The sequence below is a fragment of the Dromaius novaehollandiae genome, chromosome 2 (assembly GCF_036370855.1).
Source record: "Dromaius novaehollandiae isolate bDroNov1 chromosome 2, bDroNov1.hap1, whole genome shotgun sequence".
Classification (NCBI taxonomy): domain Eukaryota; kingdom Metazoa; phylum Chordata; class Aves; order Casuariiformes; family Dromaiidae; genus Dromaius; species Dromaius novaehollandiae.
Window position 1 is genome coordinate 144481069 of NC_088099.1, and position 15556 is coordinate 144496624.

At 37.6% G+C, this 15556-nt stretch overlaps 1 protein-coding gene across 9 annotated transcripts in view; it reads right to left on the reverse strand.

Annotated features, from left to right (window-relative positions):
• Window positions 1-15556, reverse strand: part of VPS13B (vacuolar protein sorting 13 homolog B) — a 483999-nt gene that overhangs the window by 254088 nt on the left and 214355 nt on the right. For all 9 annotated transcript variants that reach the window (XR_010388020.1, XR_010388021.1, XM_064507672.1 and 6 more), the window contains one exon: window positions 10327-10436. Coding sequence is in view for 7 of the 9 variants with exons in the window: in XM_064507672.1 (XP_064363742.1) it covers window positions 10327-10436 (110 nt within the window). In the remaining 2 variants the exon portion in view is untranslated. The remainder of the gene's footprint in view (window positions 1-10326; window positions 10437-15556) is intronic.

The following is a 15556-nucleotide window of genomic DNA, read 5'->3' on the forward strand; positions in this document are numbered from 1 at the left end:
AGACAGACAATCATCTACTTAATCCTATTCCAGTGAAATCAATCCACTCCTACATACTACAATATGCAAAGTTAATGGGAACACATATATGCCAATAACAAACAGAACTCTCATCTGTCCTCTTTGAATGTACAATCACCAGCTTTTGTCTCCAGAAGCCCTAAAAAGACATGCTGGAAGACAGCAACATGCTCCTTTGGTGTCCTCTAGCAATAGTAATAGATAAATCCCATCAGTTTTGAAGAGAAGTTTTATGCCATAAAAATGCTTCCCATATGTATACAGAGAGGCTGAAGTAAAGTTTTGTAAACTTTTGTCAGACATATTATATCCCTTATTTTCAAAATCCAGCAGTTTATCAGATACAACTTTTCATATGGCAAAGCCATCTGCAGCTTTCCCACTACAGCAACTGTTGACCCATTATTTAGCATTTTTAGATGTGACATCACAAGAACACTGACCTGCCAAACTGAAGCAAGAGTTTCTGAAGAAGGATCAGAGGTAATACAGGACAGTAAAAAGATGATAGGATGGAAAATATTGTCTGAAGAAACAGTATCTACTTCTGAACCACTGAAGAAATGGATCAACAACATGTAATAGTAAGTTACACCGTAAGTCATATAGGGAAAAACATCAAGGCTATCACAGCCAGGCAAAGCTGGAAAAAATTATGACCAAATATTGAGTGCTTGAGTGCTGATCTGGACAATGAAACAGCTGTTTCATCTTTGCTCACTGAAATCAAGCCTGATGTTGCTGTTGATGACACCCAGTACAATCTTGTCAGCTTTCTGGCAAAAGATTTCTGGTTAAAAGAATGCAGAAGATAAAAGATCAATGTTGAACTGGATGGAAAAGGATCATCAAGATTTCGATTTTAGCCACAAACTGATGAGGAAACTGTGGCTTGGGAAATAGCAGATGACAAGAGCACCACAGCTGTATGAGAAGATGAATCTGATGGGAGAAGAGACATTGCAGTCAAGCGTTATCATAAGCATTTATCACAACAATCAGAAAAGCTAGAGATAAACAACATGCACTACAGCTTAAAATACCTTCTTGGGCTGAAAGCCTTATAGTCATTAATTGGTAATGTTATAAAGAAGATAAACAAGGAACACTTAATGGAACACCTATAGAACTACCGCAACTTTTATAAGAGGTCATTTTACACTGAGGAACACTGTAAAGAAAGGGAGGTTTCTCACAACAGTCAAAAAGATGCCTTTTACTAGAAATTATTAATCAACTTAAATAGGAATAATCAACAATATATGAATTACTATCAGCTCTGCCATTAATAATTAAAGTACAACTTTTCTAAGTGATAAAAATATGAACAACCATCACTTGAAGAGTGATGCCTAATAGTCACCTCACTGATAACACATGAAAGGCAAAAGAACATTCCAAGAGAGGAAACCAAACTTCATTACTAAAGGAAAAAAATGAGGCACTAGTTTGTGAAATGCTGAATTCAATTCAGAAGCCTCAGCCCACACATGGGTTGGCATCTTTGAAATTAAACCAAAACCAGCCATCTCATGCAACTGTTGCATGCACAGAGACTGACTGCTCCATGTGCATTAGCCTCAACTGCAGCCAAAAACGAGGAAGTAGAATTAATGAAGTCACTGGAAACGGGGCAGATGGCAGCCCTGCTCAAGACATGATGTTTTGTTAACATGTGAGATCACTGCCACGCAAATCTGCCTCTGAGAAGCGTATTTAGCTATGCTGCAAGATGTTCCAAGCTATTCCTGAATGAGCTGTAACAGGGAGGAGAATATATCTTGTCCACCTTGAACCAAGTTCTAATATGAATGAAATCACAATTGCTGTTTGGCCACAGAAATACATTTTATTGTTTTAGTTACTAAGATCAATAATAAAAGCACACACCTAAACTGCTTCAGAGAGCTCAAATGCAACTATCAGGCATGCCTAACCTGTCAGGTTCACAAAAGGACCTTTTTTGATACTGGAATATGAATTTGCTAATTCAAAAGAAATCCTGTGACTACTTTGGGTAGCAATTTCAGCTAAACTCAGGAAAAGGTCCTGCTGGTATAAAAGACGAGCCATTGATTAGCTGTAGTCTTTCCAAACCTACTTGATGAACTTGCATCAGTCAACCCTCCCACATTTCCATCACCAGATGAAAGCATTCTGTCAACAGTTTCAAGGGGCCTCTGAAAGTAGAATGTATTAGGTTTAAGTCCCCCCATGCAGGTCTAGCTCCTTAAATAAGCAGTAATATCATTTCTACATCCTTCAGAATTTTAACCGAGTTCCTTTTGGTAACAAGTGACAGATCTTGACAGGGACAAACATAGTGCTTTTGGCCTGCAAGCAATATCAGAAATCAACACATGTTATAATCTGAGAAATCTCTGCACACCAAGAAGATAATTATGTCCTCCTCAGCAACAAACTTGTTTTATCAAGACCATTCTGGCAATTTATCAAGGTAGACAACTGGGAAAGGTAGAAAAAACGAACCTAAAGAAAGGTAGAAAAACTGGACCTAGAGAAGGGCAACAGGGCTCTACCCTCAGCAACCAACCTTGCTACAGCATGGAAGAATCTTACGTTTGGTACTGCAGCTCACCCTTGTGTGTGTCATTCATTCATTCTCAGCACTGTTTGGCTCTTAAAGCCTCAAAGATCTGCAATATTCAAAGAGTCAGCCTGTGACAGGCTAAACCAGAGGAATTACTCCTCTGCAGGAGGCTACTAAGTCATGGTGATAAAACAGTCTAGTCTCAGGCAAACACTGCAGAGACACCCCTGGTGCAGACTGCTGAATGACGAATTGCCCAAACCATAGGATCTAGGGTTGATAATAATCCCAGCTCACAGCGAATTTTACATAAAGAAAGCAGCAAGAGGGTTTTATAACACAGTGAAATTCCTACGATAATGGCAGAAAAAAAAAAGAAGACAGGCAAAGAAAAAAGTTGAAAGAAATAACTGGATGAAACTGTATTGTTTATCTTAAGACCACTTCTCTAATCTACCCACACAGCTGATAAAGAACTCTTGTTTTTGAACTGGGATAGATAACTTTCCACAGTGTAGATGCTGATGAAAAAAGGAAGAATACTCGGATTCAGGAATCATCTAAATTGTATTACGTTCTGGTGCTTTAAAGCGTGATGATTATGGAAGGGTAAAATGACTCTTCCATAGTCGTTCCTGGATACAACCATGGATGTTTCCATGCGCAACAGTTTTTAGGTTTGTTCCATTATTGAAACACTCATCAAATTAGACCATTAGACACGTGCATACAGAACAGCCAAGAAAATGACAGAAATACGCATCCATACACATTACAAACACAAACGTGAGGTGCAAGAACACAATTTTGTCAGTATTAGTCTTTTATGAAATAAATTAAAGGTGAAATAATTAACGTAAGCAAAATATTGACAATCAGTGGAGGCTTTAGACTAACGTGCATTTGAGAAAAACATGATTACATGCACTCACTTCTATTTTCATTGGAAGGAGTATCATATACCTGACTCTCATATCAAAGCATACCTAACGAGTTTTCTTGCCAAAGAAATCAACCTCTTTAAATACTTCTCTGTGCAATGCTAAATGAGGGTTTTAATAAGAGAGTAAATATTTGACAAAAACACTACTGTTTTACAAAAACACAGAAAGCCTCATCTGACATTTTTTTTAAAAAACGTTCAAAATAAAATATTTTATTACTGGAAACAAAGTCCTAAATGTAGGTTTGTTCTGCTTTTTGATGAAAAGGGAGTGTTAACACGCAGTAAACAGTGTATGCACAGGAAGACACTCTCTTTATATAGCTTAAGCCTCCTTGTATCTTTCCTAAATTGTGTTCAAATTTACCTTCCTTTACATTCCTTAACAGGAAAGAGCATGTCTATTCAGCAAGCTTTTCAACCAAAAGAAACACAAAGGTTTTATGTAAGCATATATTACATATATGCTGAGTTAAAACCTGTTAAGAAGCGGGGAGGAAGCAACCGGTACCTGTATTACACTAGCACATCTACTGCTGCTACATGTACAGCCCAGATTTGCAAAAACAGTCCATACAAATCAAGTATAAAAAAATTCAGCACCGATTTTGGCTCATACAAACAAGAACAATTCAAAGAAAAAATCAACTCTACAACCTCTTTGCCAGTTTAAATTTTGTTTAAAATCTGACACAGATTCATCAAATAGAGTACAGAAGATGTCCTTTGAATTTGCTTCTCCAATTTCATGGAGAAGCAATTTGCTTCTCCCACCAGTTACTAAAAAAATGGTGGTAACAAAAGCATATTTCAGAAAAGTATAATAAATTCAGGGAATCAAAAAATGTGATTATTTTTAATACCCAAGTAATGTAAAATATGTGATTTTTATGTGGAACAGATGGCTGGAGTACAATGCATTGTGGTACATGCTAATTTTCCTTCTGAGCAGTCACAAGGATTGTATACAAAGCACAATAATTATGTTTTTGTCTGATTTCTTCTTGATGCATTACTACCTAAAACGTAGAGCTGAAGAGCAAAAAACACACTATGGAGTATATTTTCAAAGCTAGTGGTAGGCTTTTCTGATTAAACTTGATGGGAATCATGCAGTCAAAAGACCATGACATTTTTTCAAAGTTTATCCAAATGTGTCAAATATAACAATAATCTTAAGGAACACTGACATCCTCAAACCTTACTCTTCCCATTTCATAGGAGTTGTGAAGTCATATAATAGAGCAATCATCAGCACATAAAATCCATCACTTAGTGACTTTCTCGGAAGTGGTTTTTGCCTGTTCTTTAGGTTTTGAATGACAGGAGAGCAAAACTGAGAAGTACTATTTTAAGCTGAGAATCAACGCATTAACCATTAGCACGACTACCTAGTGGATTACTATCCAGATCCTACAAGAGACAGTCACTCATTTTAATATGAAAGTAGCGAGTTCTGGTTGTTGGTTTCTTTTTTAAACTAACAACTTCGTATATATATCTAAAGAGGCATGATGTTGCGAAGGTGTGAATCGAACCATGTTTCTAAGATATCTCATGCTGACAAATCAAAATCAGAGGATTTTGAAAATCAGTTTTGAACTTAAAGTTACAGTACTATTATTGATATAGTCTATTCCTTGCTCTGCACCAAGATCTAAGTTATTTCAGCTATTACTGTGGAATAAATGAAAAGAACTTAACAAAATCAGTTCCAACACTTGCGGCATGTCTTGGGTCATTTCCTGGGGTCCTTGAGTCTTTACAGTGTGGCCTGTGAAGCTTTCTACTGTTGATTACGGCCGACTGTACATGCTGTACAGCACAAACTGGAAAGCTAATCTGCCAATTGTGTAGAATATACAATTTAAACCCATAAGAATTAATTTCCTTTGCCTTTTTCTAGGCATAGCAGCATGTAATACTTGTTACACTGAGTATCTGGAAAGATCATCAGCTGAAGATGAGCTGAAAATACTCTCATGATAACAAATGTCTTTTCCTCGCATCATCCTGTCCCTGTTACCAATCAATTTTTCCCTTTTCTGATACTAAATGACTTCATTTTCTCTGTGTTTGTACGTTATTCAGTGCTATTAGATATGAAATTAATATTTAAAAGTTTTGAAAACCACATATGAATACTATGCAATCTTACTAAACCTAACTTCCTGTGTTCACTTGAGCTTAGAAAAGCAAAGGAGCAGGAGGGAGACAGAGAGGAGCCCTCTAAAATATTTTGGTGCCTATGGGAATATGCACTGATTTCAAGCCAGCAAACCCATGAGCTTCTGTTCCACTTGGTAACTTACTGCTGTCATTGCTCTACACAGTATTTATTATCGACCAGATCTTGTACAACTTACTGTATTAAGTAACTGTATTTTACTGACATCATACGTGAGAAAACTAAGAGCCTGCTTGAAGCTCTGTTCCAAGAGAGATTAATTCTGTTCCTGACTAATATAAGCATGAGCAGCATCCACTTTGCCATACCACGTTTTAAAGAAACATGCTGCACATTCTACCTTACAGTGTACAGACAGTAGATCTTCCTCACAGAAACTTTCAGCAGATACACTTTCCTTTATTAATATTACTATGATAATTTATGAAAAATTAAAAAAACAAAAGCTTGAAACAACACATTAAAATAAGCACATCGAAAGCATGCAACAGTTTTGTGTTGGCACATGCTTTGTATATATAAATTTGTTACTTCATTTTTGCCAAAATAAATTTCATAAGAAGCACCACTCTTCAATATTAAAAATCCAGTAATGCCCATCAGTATGGGATTACACTGCCCATGTTCAGCATCATCAGTTTGAGTAGGATGATGTACAAGTCCATCGATTTTACACAAACCTTACAGTTCTGCAAAGAAACTCGAGAACAATATCACATATTACTAGTAGCCATGGGAGGAACTCAAAAGCGGTAGGCAGACTTATGCAAACACTGACAGTCTCTCAGATTTTTTCACGGCAGTGTTGTCATTGTTCCCATTCTTCAAAAAGAACAATGGAATACTTCTAAATGTGTGTTGAAATTCAGAATGCATACAGAAAAACATTCTATATTTACATCCGCATTTACGCCAGAGCATTTACCATATAGTCACAACAGCAACCACACAGATTATTTTTAAAATATGTAACAGCAGCCACATTTTGGCATGCATAGCCACTTTATAATAAAAAGGTAATACACTGCAGTGCCATTCACTGAAAGCATCTGGCTCCAAATAGTCCATTCTATTTCAAATATTATGCAGAAGCCTTAAAAAAAACTGGTCCTATTTCCAATTCTGCCTTCATTTTTTCATGCTAGTTTTGAGTATATGTGAGCAAGAAAGATCGATGGAACTTGCATACCTCAGAGAAACACAGCTTGCTTAGAAGGGTTGCAAATTCTAACATTCTTTTTAGATAAAAGTTAAATCCAACCCCCTTCTCCTGCAAACAGTTATGTTTTATAATACCATTCCTAAAGATGTAAAATTCCATCTCAGAACGAGTTAGAAATTTACCTCCTAACAAGACTAGAAGGAGCAAAAAACTGAACTGTTACAACTCAGGATTTAAAAATCTCTTACTTCTAGCCTAAATATATTACTGACCTGTTTATGTTCACCGATTATTGTGCGAAACTTGTCTTTTCATTTAAATAGTGTCTTTCTCCTTTTGATGTTTACCTTTAATAAGACTTTAAAAATTTGCTTGTATTACTAATCATGTTTTTCAGATGCCATCAAAGAACCTATCAAGATACAGGACCCACTGCATTGGATACTACATAAACAAGGTTAAAGAGTTTATAAACTAACTATACCAAATGGCCACCCCAAGAAAGGGAGGAGAGAAAGTGTAAAGACGTAAGATCTACCCAAACTGACCAATGGTCTCAACTACTGTTCTAGTTCTACAATTATTACCTTGGGGCGAAGCAAGGTGCCAAAAGGAGTAGGTTTAGCAAGAAACTAACAATAACCATAGCAAAGGGGTAGTCTGCACTGGGCTGACTTTACCCCTTAACACCCCAATACAGCAGTCGCTTTCATTGCTTTTTTTTCTCCTCCACATGAATAAAATCTCAGTGAGGCCAAAGAGAATGACATTTCTTTGCGACTTTGTTGCATTAATCTTAAAGAAGACACGGTATGGCATCACGGAAAAATCATCTAGCCTATGAAAATTTATGTGCTTTGTAAGAATGTATTTCCTGTTTTGAGAGCGAAGGCAAATACAAAACTGCAATTAATCCTCTTTGTCAGTACTTGTTTACTGCTATGCTATCCCACTTCTGCCTGCTGAGTTACTTAGGTTCCAACACTTCTCATCTTTCCAGACAAAACTATGCCATCACAGCTGCATTACATAAAGGTGTTTCAGTAAAGGTATATAGTAAATGTTGTAGTACTGCCAAATTGGCACTATAAACATAAGAATCCCAGAGTAACAGTCAAAAGACAAACAAATCTGAGTAAGTTCAGGTACGAAAAGGCAGATGGGGACGCACAGACAACTTCAGCTCTGCCCTGTAGTGATCCTGTTTGCAATCAGAAGTTCATATAGTTGTACTTGTGCTCCCAGATAAATTAATAACTCAATTTACTGCTCTCACAACATTTTTACTTGATAGAATGGATACATGGAACCAAACACACCCAAAGATATTCTGACTATACATGTTTTCAGGTAAAAGTTGCAATTTAGACATTCAAAAAGACAGAAAAATCTATATTAAGTAGATCTTAGAATTTAAAAGATCTTAACATTTAAAATCTTTGAATCATTCAATTAGGCTTTAAAGCAATTTATTTTCTTTCCTCCTGCTGCAATTATAAGACTGACACTTACAGTAGAGGAAGGAAAAAGCTTTATCAAATCAGCAACATGTTTACAATAACTATTGCTGAAAGCAGGATTTTTATAGTTGTTTCATTAAATGTTGAAAAATTGGGAAGGTGGCACAGACCATTTTTTTTTTCTTGTACACACCAGTCTACGGTATCAAGCTAAATCTTTTCCAATAAATAATACACAAGGACATAATTTCTGCTAGAATCCTTAACCTTTAAGGATTTTTGTATTACTGTATAATAATTACACTATTATATAAACAAAAATGTCTTTTGTTAAGGATATTTTAATACAGGTATAGTTTTCTTTTCAAATGAAGTCGCATCTTCACTACTACCACAGAGACTGTCATTTTTATTATTTTATGCAATCTATAATTGCAGTTACGTTAATGGCAAAAATAGTGTGATGTCTACAGTTAGGTTTCTAAATTCACATTTAAAAAACATTTCAAATGACCATGTAACTTTAAATGCAATAACATTAAAAAGTGAAACTGTAATTTTATTTAGGAACCAATCTCAAAGATTTTTAGAAGGCTGCATAATGTAGGGAAACAAATTACAATATAACTATTTAATGAAAACTCGACTTAAAAATTTGCCACTGATGATCAAAACTGCGGACAAAGATATTTCCTAATAGAGCCACCAAGCTTTTCTAATCACACAGTTAAAAAAAAAAAAAAAGAAAAAAAGAAAAAGAAAAAAGGCAATCAAAAGAGAAAATGTTGAAAAACAGCTGACTAAATGCATAAAAGCTATGGAAAGACTTCCACGTGAAGAAGATTTGAAATGACCAAGCTCAATTAATTTTAGAAAAGACACATAACAGTATTGTAAAAGTAAATAAATAATCTCTTCATAAAAAAAGAAGTATGTCAGGAAATGTCTCCCTGCTTCAATTATGATGCAAGAATGAAGAAAAACTCAATACATTAAAGATAGTTCAAAGTTACTAAAATGATAAAACAGCAATTTACACATCAAACCTTTTAAGATGATGTCGGTGCAGAATGAGCTTAATGAGACTGAACTGAATGTCTGACAATTAAACATATAATAAGGGAGTCCACATGTAAGAAACAAAAACGTCTGCTGATTGTGTTAATCCTTCCACTTCATGGGCCCAGTGTGAAACTTCCCTAATGGGCCTAATATTCACCAATTACCAGGCCAACGTCTAAAGTTTTTTGTATTGGCCACTGCCTTAGACAGAACGTCAGGCTATACACACCGCTGTCCCATCCATTACGATAATTTTAAGGTTTAGAAAATTCTACCCGTTTGCCAAACAACAGCTAAAATACATTTAAAATTCTTTCCAGGTCAGGAACGTGGGGCATAAAAATTAAGGTGGAGGATACATCAGAGAAAACCCTGTGCCACACAGACCCATCGCCCTAACTTCCTGCGTCTTTTCCAAGCACTCTGTACACAAATATGTATTTTGACAATACATATAACATTGGTTCCAATATTCACTTGTATCAAGCTATGATTCATATCAAGCTATGCATGGTTCATCTCCTATTAAAACTGCTTTTTCAGTAACAGCAGAAATTTTATAACAAGTTATACAATTTTTTGATAGACAGCCCTAAAAGGACTAAAACCTGGTTTCCTATTCAGACTCACGAAGCTTAGGGACATACGGGACTAGGTAGGTAAAACTAGTTGTGACATACTGATCCTAAATGGTGATTGGCAAAAAACACCCTCTACACTCTTTTAGCTAAACATTGTGAAATGAAAACTTTCAATGCACAGAATTTGACATTTTAAACAAATCAAAATAACAATCGGACTCGGATCAACACTGTGTGTTGTAAACCACAATCAACAGGAGCGACAGAAAACAGAAGTGTGGAATAACAGCGTATCAGCAGCATACACCTAAGAGACAGTTTTCCCCCTCCCCGCTCCTTCCCCCGCAAGAACACGCACCTGCTGAACGTGCCTGCTAGCTCGCTTCTGAGGCTGGTAGAGAAGCCAAGCATACACCACTGGGTCGACATTAATGGCTAATCCTTGTACACTGGACAGAAGTACTGCACCTGTATACCACAAAAAGAAAATAAAATGTAAACCACCTTATGAAATATCTCCATATATATTCAATTTTGCTGCAAACACATCTTTTTCTTTGGTGCAAGAAAGAAATCAGCAAAAAAGGCTGTTTTTTTTTTTTTGTATTGCACTTACACATTTACATATAATTCCTGGCAAGAGTAATAATTTCCACATAAACTTCAATAATTTCATGACAGTGAGAAACTTGACAGCATTGCCAATGTTACTGAAACAAAAAGAAAAAGAACGGAAAGCATACAATTTAATTTTGCTTGTTACGATTTTTTGCCAAGAAAAATGGTTGTTTTCGCAAAACTTGTGCATGTAACCAAATACACACACCACCTTTACCTACATTTTCGGCCAATTCATGCAAGAATTGAGTCAGATGACCCCTGACACAGAGAAAAAAATTTATTACTTGACCCCTCTACTCCCTTTTAGCCCAAAGCTGCTCAGGACAAACTGTTTTCCAGGTGAATGGGATCATGGCTCTTCAGGAGACTACTTAGGTAAAATAGGGTAAATTTTTGAATTTTGCTAACATTGGCAGTCTCAGAGCCATGAGCTCTTAACATTTTATGCAAGTTTCATAATACATCTTACTTTAAATCTCTTATTTTTGAAGTCCTAGGATTACAAGATAAGGCTTTTACTACTTCTTTTCTTATATGCAAACTTAGTTTCCATATGCTTATGGAGAAAAACCTATACAGAGAACATATTTGTCAGCTTCTTGCCAGCTCTGTAAGAACTACAAGCCAACAGGAAAAAAACCTGTTCTTACAATTCAGGAATCTTCACATACCTAAAGCCAAGCACACTAAAATCTAATTTATGAGGGACTATTTCCTTCGAATTTGCATTAAAAATCTGACCAAAAGGTATTGTAGTGAGACTTTTGTTTTGATAGTATGGATAAGGTATCTATTCTTAGGTACTTCAATATTTTTATTACAGTAGGAACTTAATTACAGAGCTGTATAATTGAAAAGCAAAAGCATGAATGCAACATAAAAACATGAATTATATTGCAAAAGTGCTGGAAATAGTAATAGGTAGTTGTCTTTTCATGTAAGACTTGTAATTTTACAATGAAATAAATTCAAAAGAAGAAATTCTGCTAATGGAGAGTCCTGCACAAAGTTCTAGAGACTTACAGTAGTTTTATAATTCAAAGAATCGAGAGTTGGTTCCCAAAGCAATAGATACTATGATATTTACTCTGTAGTATGCAACATAAATAGGCAGCAATCTGAATTCAATAATGAATTTAAATACTCACTTGTCACACAATTTAACACTTTCCAAAAAGCAGCAAAGACATGCCTCAAAACATACAATGCATTACAAAAAATGTAAAAGCTAAAAAAAAAAGACAAGTTATAAGTTTCCTGTATATATATAAAAAAAGAGGAAACCAGTTGAATTTCAAATGGCAGAAGCACCACCGAAGTGGGGGGCCAAGCGAGCAAAGCCTGATGGGCAGGACGGGAGGATGGCAGTCGAGAAGGACACACAGATAAATCAGCGGCCCTGCTGGGGCGTCGAGCTGGAGCACACTCTGTGAAGAACCCCGGTACAGAGACCAGCCCTTGCGAGCTGACGGTTTTAAATGTCAGCAATAAACCTTAAAAATAAATCTGCAATTTAAGGCAAAGCCAGTGTCGAGCATAAAGCAAAAGGACAACACGCCACGGTGTCGAACAGCATTGAACACGTCTTGCAGCAGATCTGAAGGAGTCCAGAAAATGGAAGCAGAAGGTAACAGAAGATTGATAAAGCATATGTTACCATCATCAGCTTTTATAAAATACTTGGCTGCCAAATAAGGGAATCCTGCATCTTCAAGAGATACTGCCTGTTGTCAGCAATGCTTAATGAAATGTTTAATATGTATGTGATATGACAAGTGGGAGAGTCAGGGAGACCTCCCAAAGAGGGAGGATTAAAGTCAGCCTACAGGCACAATCAACAACAGAAAACACCAAGTTTACAACAGACTCTTGAAACAAACAAACAAAAAAATAGTGTTACTGTAGCACAAGCAGCTAGTTACTCAGTGAGTTTCTTGCTTCCTGTAAAAAAAATTCGCTAAAATTAAGATGCTCAAAATACTTAAGTCATGCTTTGAACTGCAACTGAACTTTATTTTTTATTTTTTAAACTTCACTGCAGTCACTAACAGGACCCTGCAAAACTCTCAAGTAGAAGAGAGAGCAAATTTTTTCCAGTTGTCTTGTGTCATTGATAAGTTGAGTCTGCAAAGAAACTGCACCAGCAGCACAAGTAGTCAGATAAGTAATTACGCTATTTGCCTTTCAATTTGGCTGCCAGGTAATTCTGGCGTCCTACCAAGCAAGTCCTGTCACATGGAATTACTGCCACATGGAATTACTGAAATTTATTTGCTACCCAGGCACTGTATTCATAGAACAATATAATTACCTATATAAAGATTTGTGTGCAACTTCTGTCTTCAAAATAAATAAGCAAATAATCACAGAAAGACATTCTCAGTTTTGTGCCCCTCTCCTTGAAAACTTAAGTTTTCATGCCAAGAAACAAGAATCCCCTTGGTTTTCAAGGAAGATCTCACCAGTGCGAGGACCAAGCTGTCAGTTTGCAGCAGACTCTTTATGTGTTTAAGGAGAAAAAAAAATTAATTGCTGTTTTGTCTCTGTCCAGATGCCGCATTCAGATTTCCTGGATTTCATTAAGACTGTGGCAGACTTTCCTTTCCCCCCTCCCCCTTTTCTCCTCTTGGTTAAATTTACGTTTCAGGAAAAACCCAGACCCTAGCTCCATACCATACCAGGTTTCATTTCCACATCCCCGTTCTTGCCACGGTTATCTGCTACGCCTTCCTAGCCAGCGACTGAGAAACGGGGATCGAACCCAGCCCCAGGTAATCTTTTAGCGCTGGAGGACTCCCCCCAAGCCATGGCGCCCTTGGCCAGCGGCGGCTTGGGCGGGCGGCTCCTCTCCTGACCATGGCCGCTGGCCCGGCAGCGCGGCCCTGGGCAAGGAGGTGCAGCTCGCTGGGGCCAGGCTTTCCTGAGGAGCAACATCAGCTGCGATGACGGCGCTGGCCCCCTCGGAGGCCCCCCATGGACAACGGCGCTTGCCCCCTCCTGCCCTGGGCAAGGACACCCACTCCAAGAGGCCGGGGAGGAGAGAGGCCAGGAGCCGCAGCTCGAGCCCTGACCTCCCCTTCCAAAGGGCCATGCAAGTGTGTGAGAAGCAGCACGAAAAGAGAGTATGGCAGGGGGCTGGGGGAAGAGGACAGCTGGGGGAAGAGGGAGGAGAGGTGAGCGGGGCAGAGGAGAACGGTGGTGCCGAGGGAGGCTCGCACGACCAGGGACGACAAGGGGCTGTTGGAAGCAAGGCGGGCGAAGGACAGAAGGCAGGCGGGCAGGACGGTGGAGGAGGAACAACCACTGAACAGCTGCTTTGGAAAGAAGAGAGAGGTGCCAACATTTGGAGAAAAGAGCTTGTTTTTGGAGGTGTAAGAACCAACTATTCACAAAAAAGTAAATCTGGACTAACAAAACGCTCCCATCGTTTCAGGAAAAAAGTCTAGCAAGGGTTGCAAGTGACAGTGCAATCATGACTCTAGCTACTGTAACACCACAGCATAACATATGCCGTGATGCACTAGACGTTAACAAGCAGTCCTGATATTTATAAGCAGAAAACAAATTTTCTCTGTGCATCAAAAAAGGATCGTCCTGGCAGAATTCTCTCCCAACTCTGCTCTGCAGGCATCCAAACACATCTACATAGCTACGTCCACTAAAAACTTTCAGCATCACGTTTTAGATAGTCCCCTATAAAATGAACTGAAAAATCCTTACATAAAACTACACTAATGCCTTTGAGTTACAGTTAACGTACGGTTTCTATTGGGGAGGGATCGCAAATATGAACAAATGGAATGACCTCCAATAAAAATTAATTCTGACAAGTTTTGCTTATTTTTAGTAACTAAGTAACTAAAGAAAACAGTACACTCACTTGCTATATAAACTGCACCATAGCATTGACCTCATGACTCCTAGATGTAGCAGACCGTGTGAATGATACGGGGGTGCTGATACAGGTCAGGTTAGCACCATGAATTCAGAAGCCAGTAATTTTACAGGATAGGAGAAAGATGAAATAATCTTCTTATTTATTAACATACAGTTTTTAAGGACAGTTCAAGTAAGGCATACCGGAAAAATGCAGCTCTATGTATTACACACAACTGAAGAGCTCTTTTGTACCAAAGTGTACAGGTAATTAGTTCTTTCTGCTAGTTTGACTTACAGCAGAGGCACTGTAAATCACTAGATGTGGAAATGTCTAACTCTGTTTAATTTTAGCCTGGGAGACAACTAAGGGAAAAAGAGTGCTCCATGCTATTCTGCTTGCTGCCAAAAGGGCTTGCTTATCCGCACTGCAAAGAGGCTTCCCCGACCAGCCGTCCCAGGGCACCACCACCATTGCCAGTTACGCCCCAGGCTGAAGAATGAGAGCTGAAGTAGGCATCAGAGATTGAAGTTACACAGTATGAAAATTAAACACGCAAACGTTTTGTCAGCTTTTAACATCTATGACAAGGCAATGTGATTGTCTTGCAAAATAACTTCTCTAAGGATGAAAGCATCCCGTATTTCATCTTGAACTGCTGAGCCAGACAAGGAAAGCAGACATATCAATCTACATCAGAGTGATTGTGAAAAGTTATTTTTACGTTATACCAGCTACAATAAGTTAATAAATTTTGTCTAACTACTGAAATATACGTCTGTGTCTCCCTATTCAAGGTTGACTTGAATGATTACAGATGGCCTTTTTATGTAAACATTATCACAATTTTATCTCCAAGTCTACTATACTTTCATGCAGCTTCACATTCATAATGTGCTTTAAAACCTCAGATCAATTAGGATAGTTGCTTAGACCAATATTAAAATATTTCATTAAAACAGAACCAGTGGGCTATCGTTCTCCCATCAACTAAAGCATTTTGGTCTGTAATATTAAACACAGTTCCTTCATAGAACAATTATACTTTGCTCAAACATACACACACTGTAATATTTTCATACTATTTCTT